Source organism: Thalassophryne amazonica, chromosome 14 (assembly GCF_902500255.1).
Source record: "Thalassophryne amazonica chromosome 14, fThaAma1.1, whole genome shotgun sequence".
NCBI classification, from domain to species: Eukaryota; Metazoa; Chordata; class Actinopteri; order Batrachoidiformes; family Batrachoididae; genus Thalassophryne; species Thalassophryne amazonica.
The window spans coordinates 33,175,002-33,189,438 of NC_047116.1; the positions used below are offsets into that span (position 1 = coordinate 33,175,002).

General features: G+C 40.8%; 1 protein-coding gene across 1 annotated transcript in view; it reads left to right on the top strand.

The window, feature by feature from the left end:
- LOC117525157 (coiled-coil domain-containing protein 148-like) overlaps nucleotides 1-14,437 on the top strand; it is a 101,410-nt gene that overhangs the window by 37,876 nt on the left and 49,097 nt on the right. The window contains exons 6-8 of the mRNA XM_034187007.1: nucleotides 3,974-4,069; nucleotides 5,856-6,037; nucleotides 6,190-6,328. Coding sequence (XP_034042898.1) covers nucleotides 3,974-4,069; nucleotides 5,856-6,037; nucleotides 6,190-6,328 — 417 coding nt within the window. The remainder of the gene's footprint in view (nucleotides 1-3,973; nucleotides 4,070-5,855; nucleotides 6,038-6,189; nucleotides 6,329-14,437) is intronic.

Genomic DNA, 14,437 nt, shown 5'->3' on the forward strand with positions numbered 1-14,437 from the left:
GCAGTTGGGCTTTGTATGTATTTTCCTTCAGCGCGCTTTAATTTATATTCAAGAATCTTCCTTTGTTCAGCTTGCCTTCGCCTTTTAGTAAATGTATATGATATTATAAGCCTATGAGAAAATGCTTTGGAGGTTTCCCACAACAGTGAGGAGTTGTCAGTGGAGTTTGAATTAGTTGTAAGAAAAAAGGCAAATTCGTCTCTAAAATACAATAGAAACCTCTGGTCAGTTAAAAGAGAGGGGTTAAACCTCCAATATTTGGATTGATTGATTGGGTTTGAGAATTTATATAGCAGAAACACAGCTGCATGATCCGAAACCATTATTGGGCCTATAGAGCATGAGATAACAGAGTTAAGGTGGCACTTTGGAAGTAAAAAATAATCAATTCTCGTAGATGATTGAGAAGCATTTGAGAAAAAGGTGTATCCCTTTTCTGTGAGATGTTGTACCCGCCATACATCTGCATAACCTATATCTTCACAGAAGGCATTAACACATTTAGCATGGGGGGACAATACTTTCCCAACTGGAAATTTGTCTAATATGGAGTTAAGGTGGCAGTTAAAATCCCCACCTATTAGAGTCTGTCTGACTTCCAGGTCAACAATTTTTGAAAAAATTGAAATTAGAAGGTCTTTGGGGTAGCCAGGTGGATTATAAATGTTTATAATTCCAATTTCCTCACCAAAAACAAGTCCCCTTAAAATGACATAGCAGCCCTTTAAATCTTTTTTATAGTCCAAGAGCTTGAACGGAACATTTTTGTATCAGAATGGCTACACCTCGACTTCTTGATGTAAAAGAAGAAAAATAAACCTGACCAAAACCTCTTTGCTGTAGTTTTAAGTGCTCACTGTCACTCAAGTGTGTTTCCTGTAGTAAAGCTATTTGCACTCCCTCCCTCTTAAGGTAATTCAAAACTTTCTTAAGTTTAACTGCCGTGTGTATCCCTTTAACATTCCAGGTGCACAGTTTTAAGCCAGACATGAAAAATAACTAAAAAATAAAACACAGGGGTATCTGTCAATTTCCATCACAGACATACACAAATTAACATTGTGAATAAGGCCAATAAGAACACTGAACAAACACCTAAAACAAATAACTATGTACTTAAGGTACATATCACGCAAAACTAAACACTGTCTTCTTCTCAGAACAAGAGAAGATCGAGCGAATGGGGTCCCTGACAACAAGACGCATCAGCCCGGGGTGCCAGGAAACTATACAGTTCTATCCCAATATTCAGTGTCCAAACTAATTATGAGTACCAGTAGGGCTGTTATGTTAATGTACTCACTCAATGTTAGGTAGCAGGTGAGAGGAAAAAAAAAAAAAAAAAGTAAGTATTCGCCCCTCAACCCAGCCTGTGTCACGTCTTCACTCGCCGCTGGTCCCAGGGAGCTCTAATGAGTCAGTGAAGTGCTGAACCTCCTCTGGGCTGTTAAACACTTTGCTCGATCCGCGGAAAGTGACCTTTAGTAAAGCTGGGTATAGTTGCCTGTAAGCAGCACCGAGTGCCCGAAGTCGCTTCTTCACCGCGTCGTATCCCTTCCTCTTACGGGCCAAAGCAGCTGACATGTCAGGGAAAAACATCACAGTGGCGCCTTCATGTGTCACCGTCTGACCATTTCGCCCAATATCCCAAGAAGCGTTCATCACTCGTCGTTTATCCTGATAGTTGTGAAAGCGCACAATCACGGGTCTGGGCTTCTGTGTAGGAAACGGCTTGGGTCCGGTAATAAGATGCGCCCTGTCAAGCTTGATTCGCCCCTCTTTCGTTTTAATGCGCAGCACCTCAGGAAGCCAGCGCTCGAAAAACAGAGTAGGATTCATCCCCTCAACATCCTCGGGTAAGTTGAGAATGCAGACATTTCTTCTGCGCCCTCTATTTTCTAGGTCATCAATCCAGTCTGTCAAGAAAAGCACAGACTTCTCCAGTGAGGCCAATCTGATACGAGTCAGGTCAGCAGCATCCTCAAGAGTCGAAATGCGCCGCTCCGACGCATTCAGCCTATTTTCGTATTTTCGTCAAGCCGGCCGCCTTGTATCTTCAAAAGCTCCAACACGGGTGTCAACTTAATGTCGAGTGCATTCATAAAATTGGTCGTCATTTCGGCCATTGCTTCACATATGTAAACCCGCATACTGGCTTCGCCCCGGCATTAGCATTAGCTTCGAGCACCTGCTCCTCCGACGTATCCTGGTTCTTTTTGCATGGCATCATTGGAAGTCTCAGGAAGTAACTATCAATGCTCATTACAAGTTAGTAATCTCCTCCCTATGTGGCTTTTAGTCCTTAGTTGGGATAAGTTAATGTATTAGTAAAACGTTTCGCGAGCACACCGGGACATGACCTATCTTTACGCCGCCATCTTGGAACCCTCCTTTTTATTTTTTTAATAAACTATATGGATTTGAATCATGTGCACTTGCATCAGCCAAGCTTGAACCTTTGTGCGCATGCGTGAGTTTTTTCACACCTGTTGGTTGCGTCATTCGCCTGTGGGCAGGCTTTGAGTGAGCACTGGTCCAGCCCCCTCATCGGATTTTTATTGTCAGGGAAATGGCTGAGCGATTGGAGCAGTGCTGAATCAAATTTTTCCAGAAACTGTGAGAGACAGCCAGGTGGAAACCATTTGGAAGATTCAGATGGCTTTCGGTGAGGACACTCTGGGCGTCACACAGATTAAGGAGCGTTACAACCGGATTAAAGATGGCCCACAGTGGCAGAAGGCACTCCGCGCTCCAAGCGGCCATCGACAGACTGAAACGACCAGATCATTTCCAAAGTGAAGGCTGTGTTGATCCGGGACGTCGTCTGACTACCAGAGAAATTGCAGAAGAGTTGGACATCAGCACTTTTGTGGCACATTCCACTGTTACAGGAGATTTTGTAATGAAAGACGTGCGGAGGAATTCGCGCATCGTGACGGAGCCGCAATGGCACGCAACAAAAAGCACGTCCGTGTTGGAAACCAGAGAAATTGTGTAACAGCTGGGCATGTCACAACTTGTCCTGTGAGACATCCAACACGGACGTGCATTTTGTTGCGCGCCATTGCGGCTCCATCCCAACACGCGAATTCCTCCGCACGTCTTTCATTACAAAATCTCCTGTAACAGTGGAATGTGCCGCAAAAGTGCTGATGTCCAACTCTTCTGCAATTTCTCTGGTAGTCAGACGACGTCCCGGATCAACACAGCCTTCACTTTGGAAATGATCTGGTCGTTTCAGCCTGTCGATGGCCGCTCAGAGCGTGGAGCGCCCTCCGCTGCTGTGGGCCGTCTTTAATCCAGTTGTAATGCTCCTTAATCTGTGTGACGCCCAGAGTATCCTCACCAAAAGCTGTCTGAATCTTCAGAATGGTTTCCACCTGGCTGTCTCTCACAGTTTCTGGAACAATTTGATTCAGCACTGCTCAAATCGCTCAGCCATTTTCCTGACAATAAAAATCCGACGAGGGAGGTGGACCAGTGCTCACTCAAAGCCTGCCCACAGGCGAATGATGCAACCGACAGGCGTGAAAAAACTCACGCATGCGCACGAAGGTTGAAGCTTGGCTGATGCAAGCGCACATGGTTCAAATCCATATAGTTTTTAAAAAAACAAAAAGGTCGGATAGTTTTCTAACAGACCTCATATATATATATATATATATATATATATATATATATATATATATATATATATATATATATATATATATATATATATATATTTTTTTTTTTTTTTTTTTTTTTTTTTTTTTTTTTGCAAAATACAACCCGTAAACGTGAGAGTTTAATTAAAAAGCCATTCTTAAAACATTAGAGGAGAAATGCTTTGACAGTCAAGGGAAAACATAGCACTGTGATTGAACCAGAATACACTGGTGAGTTTTGTTTTTCTAATCCAGGATTGCACTCTTAAATTCATAGTGTGTCTGTCAGTCTTGGTTTCCATTATAGTTTTTTATGTAACCAACAGATAAACTTTGTGAAAGACCAGCAGAATGCCGTTATTGACAAGCTTCACTCAGAGTATCAAGCCATAGAGGAAGAACTTGTGGCCCTTGACTTAGAGGTACACTTCTGCAAGTCACCATACTAAGGGTCCCTTCACACATAACATGTTTTAAATCAACTAGTGCACGAAGGAGGAATTGCATGCCAATTGTGAAAAATTGTAGCTGCCTCCAACGCCTCGTGCACCTGTTGCTACAACTATTTGCGAACACTAGTGGCTGAAAGACAGAGTGTGCACTGTGACAGCCCATTTGATCCCTCTCGCGGCAGGTGTCAGCCAAATTCCAGGTGACACACACGAACATCTAACACCGCTTACTTGGCACTTAGAAAATGTGTGGCCATTCACGCTGTTAGTACGAATATATTCAGCACACAATCACTTTGGAGCTGGATGTGAAATTTGTCTCAGTGCCACCATGACTGTGAAGTTGCCAAGTACACATGTGGCATGCCAGAGTGTCGGCTCCCCCACAACACATGTGTGCATGTGTTTCGCACACCCCCCCAACCCCCAACAGATGGTGTGCGTGTGGTTTGCACCCCCCCCCCCCTCCCGCAAGTGAGGCGCCTCTCATCTGATCACAAAGTGACACCTTGGTCTGTGTGCTGAACGGACAGGAGGCGTGACTGGCTGTCAACAGCAGCAGCTGTTCAAATCTCTGATCCTGGATGTCACAGCTGCAGAACACGTACCATGTTTTGACAGACATCTGCGTGTGTGTGCTTGCTGTCCTCACATGGAAATACATAAAAACATATATCGCGTTTGCGATGGGCTGGAGAGCGCGCACAGTGCGCACATTGACAGGCTACCCCAGGTGACATGGACCATCAGATCATAACACGGCGATCTGAATATCACATCACCCACCTGGGCTCTGTTCCACATGATGTGGTGTCTGTCCTGCGGAGCGTCGTCCACAAGACACACCTGTTAGGCTGGACACACATGCGGGGCCCGGCTGGACATGCCTGGTTCAGCAGATGTGGACATGACAATGCACTGCTCCATTCATATCATTTCATGACTGTACGTCTGTGACCATGGGTCATCTTCAGAGGAACAGAAGGTTCATACTTGTATTGTTCGTTTGATAAGAGGGATTCAATAAAATGCGGTGTTACGGTGTGTGGTTTTATTTTTTTAATACGTCTATCTCATGGTTGATTTCAGGCATTTTTGCTTTTTCAGGCCGCACCTTTTACAGGCCAGCGATGGTAGCGCAGTGGTAAAGTTTCTGGCTGGCAATCAGAGCTTTTATAAATTGCAGGTTCAAATCCCGTGGGTGGCATGAATTTTTTGACTTTTTTTCACAGCATCTGCACTATGTGGTTACACATGCTCCAGCTGCTCGCATTGTATTCCCGCTGCGATGGTGTGGTACACAAAACCTTCGCTGCAGGATCATTCACGCCTGCCCGTTGGCTTGATGTTTTCGTGATTCGCTCATATGAGCTGTTCCGCCGTAATTTGCTCTGTAAAAGTAAGTCCCTTCGGCTGCTCCCTTGTTTGCACTTAGGGTCACCACAGCAAATCCAAGGTGGATCTGCATGTTGAATTGGCACAGGTTTTATGCCGGATGCCCTTCCTGACGCAACTCCACATTACATGGAGAAATGTGGCAGGGGTGGGATTTGAACCCGGAGCCTTATGAACTGAAACCAAGCGCATTAACCACTTGGCCACCACCCCTGTACTTATTCATATTATGGGTGAAGGGCCCTAAATGATTCACATTTTATCTTAAGAAGTGATCACTACACTCTGCCTCAACGTTATCCCCAAGGAAAGTATGCACTGATTTCTTTATATGCCATATATCCATATTCTTCCTGTGCAGGATATTCTTACCACTACTTCAGGTAATGTGGCGAACATAGAGGAAATTCCACAGGAATTGTTAGATTCAGATTGTCCTGATCCAAATGTGAAGCAATCCCTGCTGCAGAAATTCATCTTTGTGTCACAAGTGTACCAGGACGGAATAAAGTATCTCCAGCAACAACTACAAGAAACTGACAGGTAGGCCTGAGGTACATTAAAGGTCTACATTGATTCTCATTTTACTTCATTATTCAATGCACTGACACACCTCTTGATAAAACAACAAAGAGTTTTCCTGGACTGTGCATTCTGACTTGTTCCTGAGCTTGTGTTTTGTGTGTTGGTTGCAGGTTTTGTGGCTGGTGTGCAGATGACCATCTACGTTTCCAGTTCACAGTGGAGCAGTACACTCATGATGTGGACAACCACAGAGTACTGTTTGTGGACATGCTTCAGAGACTTTTCCCTGCTAAAACTCGACAGGAGCTGGTTAGTAGCTTCACCAAACTTGTCGAAATATAAAAAGTATGTGAAAGATCATTATTCAGCAGTTTGAATGAAGAAAAAAATAGGGTGGAGATGCAAGTTGATTAACAATCTGAACAATGGTCAAAGTTAACAAAAACATGTTGCGAACAACGCATATTGTTTGCTAAGAAAACAGAACAGTTTTACGGTAAAATACAGTTTGGAATTCATTTAAGCATCGCACATGTTACATGAAGTCCTGATAACTCGCTTACTGGATAATTAATAGGTAATTAAAAAATCATAGTTTTCTTTTGATGAACCAAAGAGAAAAGGGGAAAAACCTTAAATTGTAAGTTATATATGGGTCATTTTTTTTCCAAAAACAAAGAAACAAACTAATGTTGGAATTAAGCACTTTATTTTATTGCTCTGTGTGTGTGTGTGTGTGTGTGTGTGTGTGTGTGTGTGTGTGTGTGTGTGTGTGTGTGTGTGTGTGTGTGTGTGTGTGTGTGTGTGTGTGTGTGTGTGTGTGTGTGTGTGTGGGAGCACACAGGCATCTGTACAGGGGTGGTGTATGTGTGTGTGTGTGTGGGGGGGGGTGGCTGAGCCTTCCACTGATTTATCATACTGTTGCTGGAGGCTGCAGGACCAGCTGTTGTCCCCGGATGCAGTTTGACATCATGCCCAGGATGCGATGTGCAACTTGTGGTTATTTACAATGTGTTTACCATAAAGAAATCCAGGCTTTTAATGCATGTGTAAGAGGGCTATTAGACTTCAGTGACATCACACAGTTTAATTTCTGACAACCTGATTGATCTGTAGATCTGTGAAACACACCCACTGAGCTAGTATTATATGTTCTGTCTCTCCTCCCCCTCTCTCTCTCTCTCTCACACACACACACACTCTCAGCCTTTTTTATTTTATTAAACTATAAAGTAAACTAAATAATAAATTATATATATAAAGAATACCAACATTTTTTTTTCATTGGAACAATCATAATCAAAAAGATATTGAAAAGAAAAAAATTACATTTTAAAGTATACAGTATTTGACATGTTTTTGAAGAATTAGTATACATGCAGAAGTAGAGAAGCTTGAATCTTCGACTGGACTGGGTTGCTTGACGTGAGGACGTTTCGCTTCAAATCACAGAAGCTTCCTCAGCTAAAATTCTTGCTCTGGTAGTCTACTATGGAAACCACCTGGACAACTGAGAGCCTACACAGATACATGCAGAAGTAGTATACAAATGTCAGAGAGAAGAGGCTGTGAACGATCGCTGTGCTAGGATCTCAGAGATGACATGACCCTTAATTGGAGAAAGTGGGTATAGAAAATGGATTAATTATATAGTAGACATGGAAGATAGGACACTAGATCCAGTAGGGACATCATTCTGCAAATCGGTGAGTGCGCAGTAGGCTTTATTTATTTATTTGTAGTTGTTTATTATTATTTGATTTTATTTTGCCATTACTGGGAACAGTGGGGGACTTTCCACAGTCTATTCAGATGGATAATAGCAGAATAATAAGAGCGGAACACTTCAGTGAGATACCAACTGCAACACTGTCTCTCGTTCGCGTTTGGTCGCTAAGTCGCGTCTCCAACTGCTCTTCCATAGTTGCACCAGTGAGATAGGACCCTAAGGAGATATTCTTTGTTCCTATCTTTATTATCACAAAAAGGTGTAACATTTTCACCTTTATGTAAATTATAAAAAATTCTGGCTGGTAATTTGTACATTTTTCAACATTATGTCAAAATTCTTTGACCAGAAAGTATTTGTTTTGAGGTGACACACATTTGATGAAGTGCTAATTATTGTGCTGATTGTTTAACTCCACACTCATGTTTTTGAATGTCTTCAACTTCAAAATATATAACTCATGAAGTTTATAAGTTGAATAAACTCAAAGGCTTTGTGAAGCCAGTTGCCTTGAACATTTTTTTTTGCATTGTACATTTTCATCAAAATTCCACAGTGGCTAAAACTTGGCAGGATATCACAAAATTCAAGTTTATCTTCATTCTTTTCTTTGTGAAAAACCTTTCATTTTTTTTCCACGCGCTTACACATGCAACCTCCACGTTGACCCACTTTGGCAGACACATGCACATACAATCATCGAGGCATTTCAAAATGTGTAACTCCCTTCCATGATGTGAAGCAGCCCTGCAGTGAGACCCAGGCTCGTCGGTTCATGCGGTTCAGTGCCACCAACCAAGTAGTCAGACAGATGAGGCTGTACAATAATCTGCTCTAAACGCTGCAGGATGTGCCATGTCACCCACTGTGGACAGCAACACTCCACAGCTGAGCATTGCCATGACAACTGCCAGACTCCTCTCTCCCCCATCACCGGCACCCACCCAGAAGCTTGTCCTCATATCAGTTCCAGCTGGCTGCTGCATTTATTGCCAAGATCATTCAGGTTTTTTTCCTGAGCTTGTCTGCTTCATATAGAGTTGATGTAGCAACGACTCTGACGAACTCAGCTATTAGCTATAATTAGGCTCTCTTGCAATAAGTGGGTAATCAGTCTGAACTGCAGTTTACGTTGCTGAAATCTTGTTCCTGAAGTGTATCCACACTGTTTTCTCCACACAGGACAGATTTCATGATATTGTGTAATTTTGGTATATTATAGAGAATTTATAATTGTGACATTAACGGTATTCCTGTAGGATCATATAATTATTGAAGTGAGCTCGGTGACTTGAATTTTTTTATTCCATCTTCCATTACAAAAAGAATATTATTTGTTGGAGTGAGTCCCTTTACCTGAACGTGAAATTCAACGCTGTATACATTTTTCTTGATGGATGTTGGTGGTGGGGGTAACACAATTGGTATTTAATATGCAAATCTGGATATTTTAATTGCCTGCTACATGCAGTCAGGTCTATATGTAGTTTGGCATTAGCATAGTTTTAGTAATTTTGCCTCTGTACACCACCACAATGAAGATTAGCTGAAACAATGAAGATGTGTTTGTGGTGTTGACTTTCAGATTTAATTTAAAAGGCTCAACAAATTACAGGAATTACAACCATTTATACCTCTCATTTTCAGAGCCCATGAGTAATTAGACAACCTAGTTATAAATTATTATAACTTTTAAGTCATCACTTTTACAGGGTTTTTTTTTTTTTACACAACATATGTCTTGGACTTCATTTACATCAATTATTAAGGGTCTCTTCACACATAACACGATTGAAGCCGACTAGCGCACAAACTTGGAATTGCATGCCATTCATGAAAAATCGGAGCTGTCTCCAACGCCTCGTACGCCTGTCGCTACAATTATTCACGCAGGTTGCTAAGATCAAAACAGAACTCTTTGCTTTGAGCCAATATGAGATTTTTCTTGTATGACATCTTGGTTATGCATCACCTTTTTATAGGCCATCAGTTGGGACTGAACCAGCTGATATAAATTTGCACTGAGAAGGGGCAGGACTGCTTTCTAATTTCTGATAAATTTCAGGTGGAGTCTTGGCTCCCATGTCTTTTTGCACTGCCTGTTCTTCAAGTGTTCATTACTTTTTCTCTGTCATTTCACATTATTACACATAATTTCTATACATCTGTGGATTTATTTCTTTGTATGTGTGGATTACATGGGTTGCTACTGACATCTGGTGAAAATTTCATGTCAATAGCACCTTTATAAGTATATTTACTGGGAAAAATTATGCTGTGTTCAATACTTATTTTGCCCACTGTGTGTATGTATGTACACACACACACACACACACACACACACACACACACACACACACACACAGGAAATGATCATTTTATCCATTTTTAGTTTGGCCGGCATTCCAAACTAAATGGAACAATGAAAAAATAACTTGCCCAGTTGATTTCAGTAGGGCATATAAACAATTTCTCATGGGTGCTGTGGGAATTAAGAGTGTTATAGTGCTCCAAAATAGGTTCAGTCAGAGGACTGTGGTGCTGTGAAAAACCGAGGCTCAAATGATAGGATTTTGAATTGGAAATATAATTTTCTGCTGGGATACTGGTGGAGCTCCTGAAATTCTTGATGGGGCCACAACCCCTTCAACCCCCACCCCAAAAACTGAGTAGGATTCCAGATCACCTGTATCAGTCACCCCACTCCCACTGTTAAGCATTGTTTTTGCATTTCCTGGCTGCAGGTTTTTTGTTATGTTTTGTTTTTTAATTCTGTCTCACAATTTAATGGTATAAATTCTAGGCCAGACCCAGCTTTTTTTTAACCACGTTTCATTCAACTTGATTAATTAATTTCACAGGAACACATTTTAGCAGATGCAAGGGAAAACATTTTGGTGGTTCTCCATAAAATGGAAAAAAAAATAATCCTGTCTGCTTAGCTGCCATATGCTTCTGGGCAGATATATTCCTTGTGTCCTTGAAAATGTAATTTCCATTCTAATGTGTACAGACGTGGTGTAATTTGAGATTCTTTGGTCGGCGCTTTAATTACAGAATCAGTATTATAGAGTCAGATCGTAACTCTGTTATTTTCTTTCATCTACTTTTCAGTCAGAGCACTGGAGACTGTTACTGTTTGAGCCTTCACAGTATTTTGCACAGCTAACTTCAGCTTCAATCTGTATTCAATCATTTCAGGATTATAGCATCATTTTCTGCTGCTTTTTGTCAGCCTCCTTCAAATCCAACATAGAACCGCAGTGGTTGTGACATATAATGCTGCTCTTAATGAGTTTGTTCTGTGTAGCAATTTAAAGCTTTGGTGATGAATCTGACACAGGATATTGTGTCTTGTTTCCTGAGCTACCCACTGATTTGCACATTTTCCCATATTAGTTTGTAAAACAAAAGTGAAGGAGTTGTGAAGACCATTAAAAACAGCATATTACATTAATGTAAGAGAAAAGCACAGTTACTTTTATTGTTATTTCAATTATCTTGTAATATTCTGAGCAAAATCTCTAACGCAACTCTCTGAGACCTTTATGGATAAGATATTCTTGCATGTTTTGTATAACTTTGTTTAGAGCATTCAGGGAACTCATATATTTGACACCAAGCCATGCAAATTAATTCTTTGTAATTCAGTGATACCATAATATTTGGTTAATAATAATAAGTTGTTCTATGTAGCGCTGACATTTGATCATTTCTGTCCCAAATTCAACCAATTTAGCCTTGACCATTACACAGTCCTTCCATCATGTTTTCTCCCTACTGGTGTCAGACTGTTTGAGTTAAGCAGTTATGGCCTTAAGTTTGGTCTTTCAGGGTCATGGTGACCATGGTCATGGTCAAAGGTCATGCGAACATTGGATAATTCTGTGTTAACTGGTGATGCAACAAGCAAATATTGCACCATTTCCAGTTTCTCCAGCCAGAGCCACAGAACCATGTAACGTCTTGTTGTCATGGGTGCCTCGTTGGCTTCCCTCACTAGTCTCCTTCTGGCAAAGCCACTCATTAGTTGTATTTCTTAATGATTGATGTAAATAACATTCAAGACAAATTCATTGACTTGGAAATGTTCATGTATCACCCTTTGACTGTCTAAAGAACAATGAAACATATATGAACAATGAAAGGCATCAGAGGGCAAACCATGTGCGCTATGCACAAACATGACTTCCTTTTATGACTTACTTGTGACTTCATCATGACGCGATTTATACCAATTAATCACAAATATGTTGTTGATCAATATAAACTTTAGATAATCCTTCTAGTCCTGTTGGTGTGTGGAGATAGAGCAAAAAATGTGTTTTTCTCAACATGTTTTTGTTAACTTTGTCCTGTGTTCAGTCCTATGAAAATCCTTCCAGCCCTTGTTTATTTATTTATTTATTTGGTATTTTGTTTGTTGTTATTTTGACGGACAGACAGGCACATATCATCATTATCACTGCCACTCGACACAAGCATGGCAGTCCGGAAGAAATTACTAACTAACTAGGAGGCTGCCAACTGTTTCAGAGCTTCAGCAGCTTTCCATCTTGCGTGTCTTTCCTCTTCAGTTTTCCGTCTATTGGTCTCAAAGGTCTTGATGGCATCACAAATCATTCTGTAGCCCAATCAGCAATCTCGCAGTCTTTAAAACTTCTTTTAAGGACATCCTTGTACCTCTTCTTAGGAGCGCCAACACAACGTGATCCAGTAGAAAGTTGACTGAAGAGAAGTTGTTTTGGAAGACGCTGCGCATCCATTCTCACCACATGTCCACATTCTCCCCTGCTTCGCCGACACTCAGGGCCATAATACTTGTATGTATTTTGTCCAGTTGCTTAAGGCCTCTGAACACTGAGGCACTGTGTATAAAAATAGTTCTAATTCATAAATGGTTCATGCAATATGTTTGTTTGAAGCACTTGAATTAAAGCTGAAAGTCTATACAATAGGAACATCGTAGGTGTTTTATTTCACCTTCATTCTGGTGGTGTATAGTTGCAAAATTGCAAAAAACTGTGACTTTGGCCAACTATTTATAGACTTGGTTGTAGGAATGAATGAAGACAATAAATAGATTGTAGTTTTTCCTTTTGACTTTACTGAAACATGTCTGGAAAATAGCTTCAGTGTTGCTTTTGATGACTAACTCTAGAATCTGATGGGCCTCTATTTTCCTTACAGTAGTTAGCTTAGAGGGAACACCTCCCTCTACTGGATGGGGCTCCTTATTGTCTCTTATGACTTTTTTTTTTTACATGAGCTCTCATAAAAATATGTAGGAGGCCAGCTGCCCACCACAAGGATTGTCAGTAATTCCCTCATAATGTTCCATGGTAATAGCTGAAATAATTCATAGCTTTTACCTTTTTCAGCTGTCTCCAGGGAGCTACTTCTCCTTGTTTAATTTAGTCCTCATGGAGACGGCACTCTGCAGAGAGAATGTGAATGTATCAGCTGAAGTAATGAATGTTCACAGTGCACAGGATGCTCCCACACATACTGTATGTGATGTGTGCACTACAGTGAGTGCATGTTCATGTATGCTCACGTGCACATTGTATGTCATGCACACACGTTAGCATGCATCCTCACAAAATATTGTGTTTATGCCCACCAGCTACAAAGAAAAAAGAAAAGGACAGTGGAGAGAAAGTGAAGAATAAGGGTTGTACCTTAAGCTCTAAAGTTGTGCATCAATAAACAGGATTTGCTTGACTGCACCTGGCACTTCTGTGCTTTGCAGATATGCCAGTTCACTCATTTTCAATAAAACCAGTCAGCCATCTAATGCCTTGCCGCCACCAGTTAGCCACTATTAGCCTGTAGATGAATATCATTCCCTCTGTTCCAATGAAGCGGCCAAGTGATGCTGCATGTGTGAGAGTGCTGACACAATGATGAATAGCTGCAGGCAGCCCGCACACAGAAAGGAACTATTTGCCTTCAGGGCATTTCACAGCCACAAGACAAGGAGTATTTTATACATCAGCAAAGTCAGATCTGACACAAACCTTTTTCCCCTTGAAATGTGGACCACGTGTCACTGTTACTGACAGTGTATCGTGTCTGGATGTTTCTATACAACCCTGTGCATCTCAGCCACTGCCATGTGCATCTTCTTGCACACTTGATTCTTCACATTCATCTTCAAATTTTTTATGCTCCCACCCTGCCATTATGGACAAAGTATACCGAACATTAAATTGTTGTGTGTCTGTGAGTAAACATTCTTGTCAACATAATAACTCAAGATCAACACCTTATCAACACTTAATATTAACAACACTTTGCAGGTGAAATATTATTATGTAAACGGAGAAACACGAAAAGACCTATGTTTATGATTTATCATGAAAACTCTGATCGATACAATATAATTATGGAGATGTAAAATGTAAAAACTTAAATATCTTGGAAACAGTAGCCAATCAGCCATTTTTATTGTTATATTTGAATTCAGCATGCCAAAATCCATAATAAATAGCCCATTTTATTTTTGAAGCAGGCACCTTATAAAAATTGGTACACCAATGTAATGAGTAGATAATGAATAAAAAAAAAAAAGATAAATTAATTAAAAAAAACATGGATTGCATCCCAGTATTTTCAATGCTAACATTCAAATTTGTGTTTATTGGAGCAGTAGGCTTGGAACAAACATGATTTCATAGAGTTTGGGG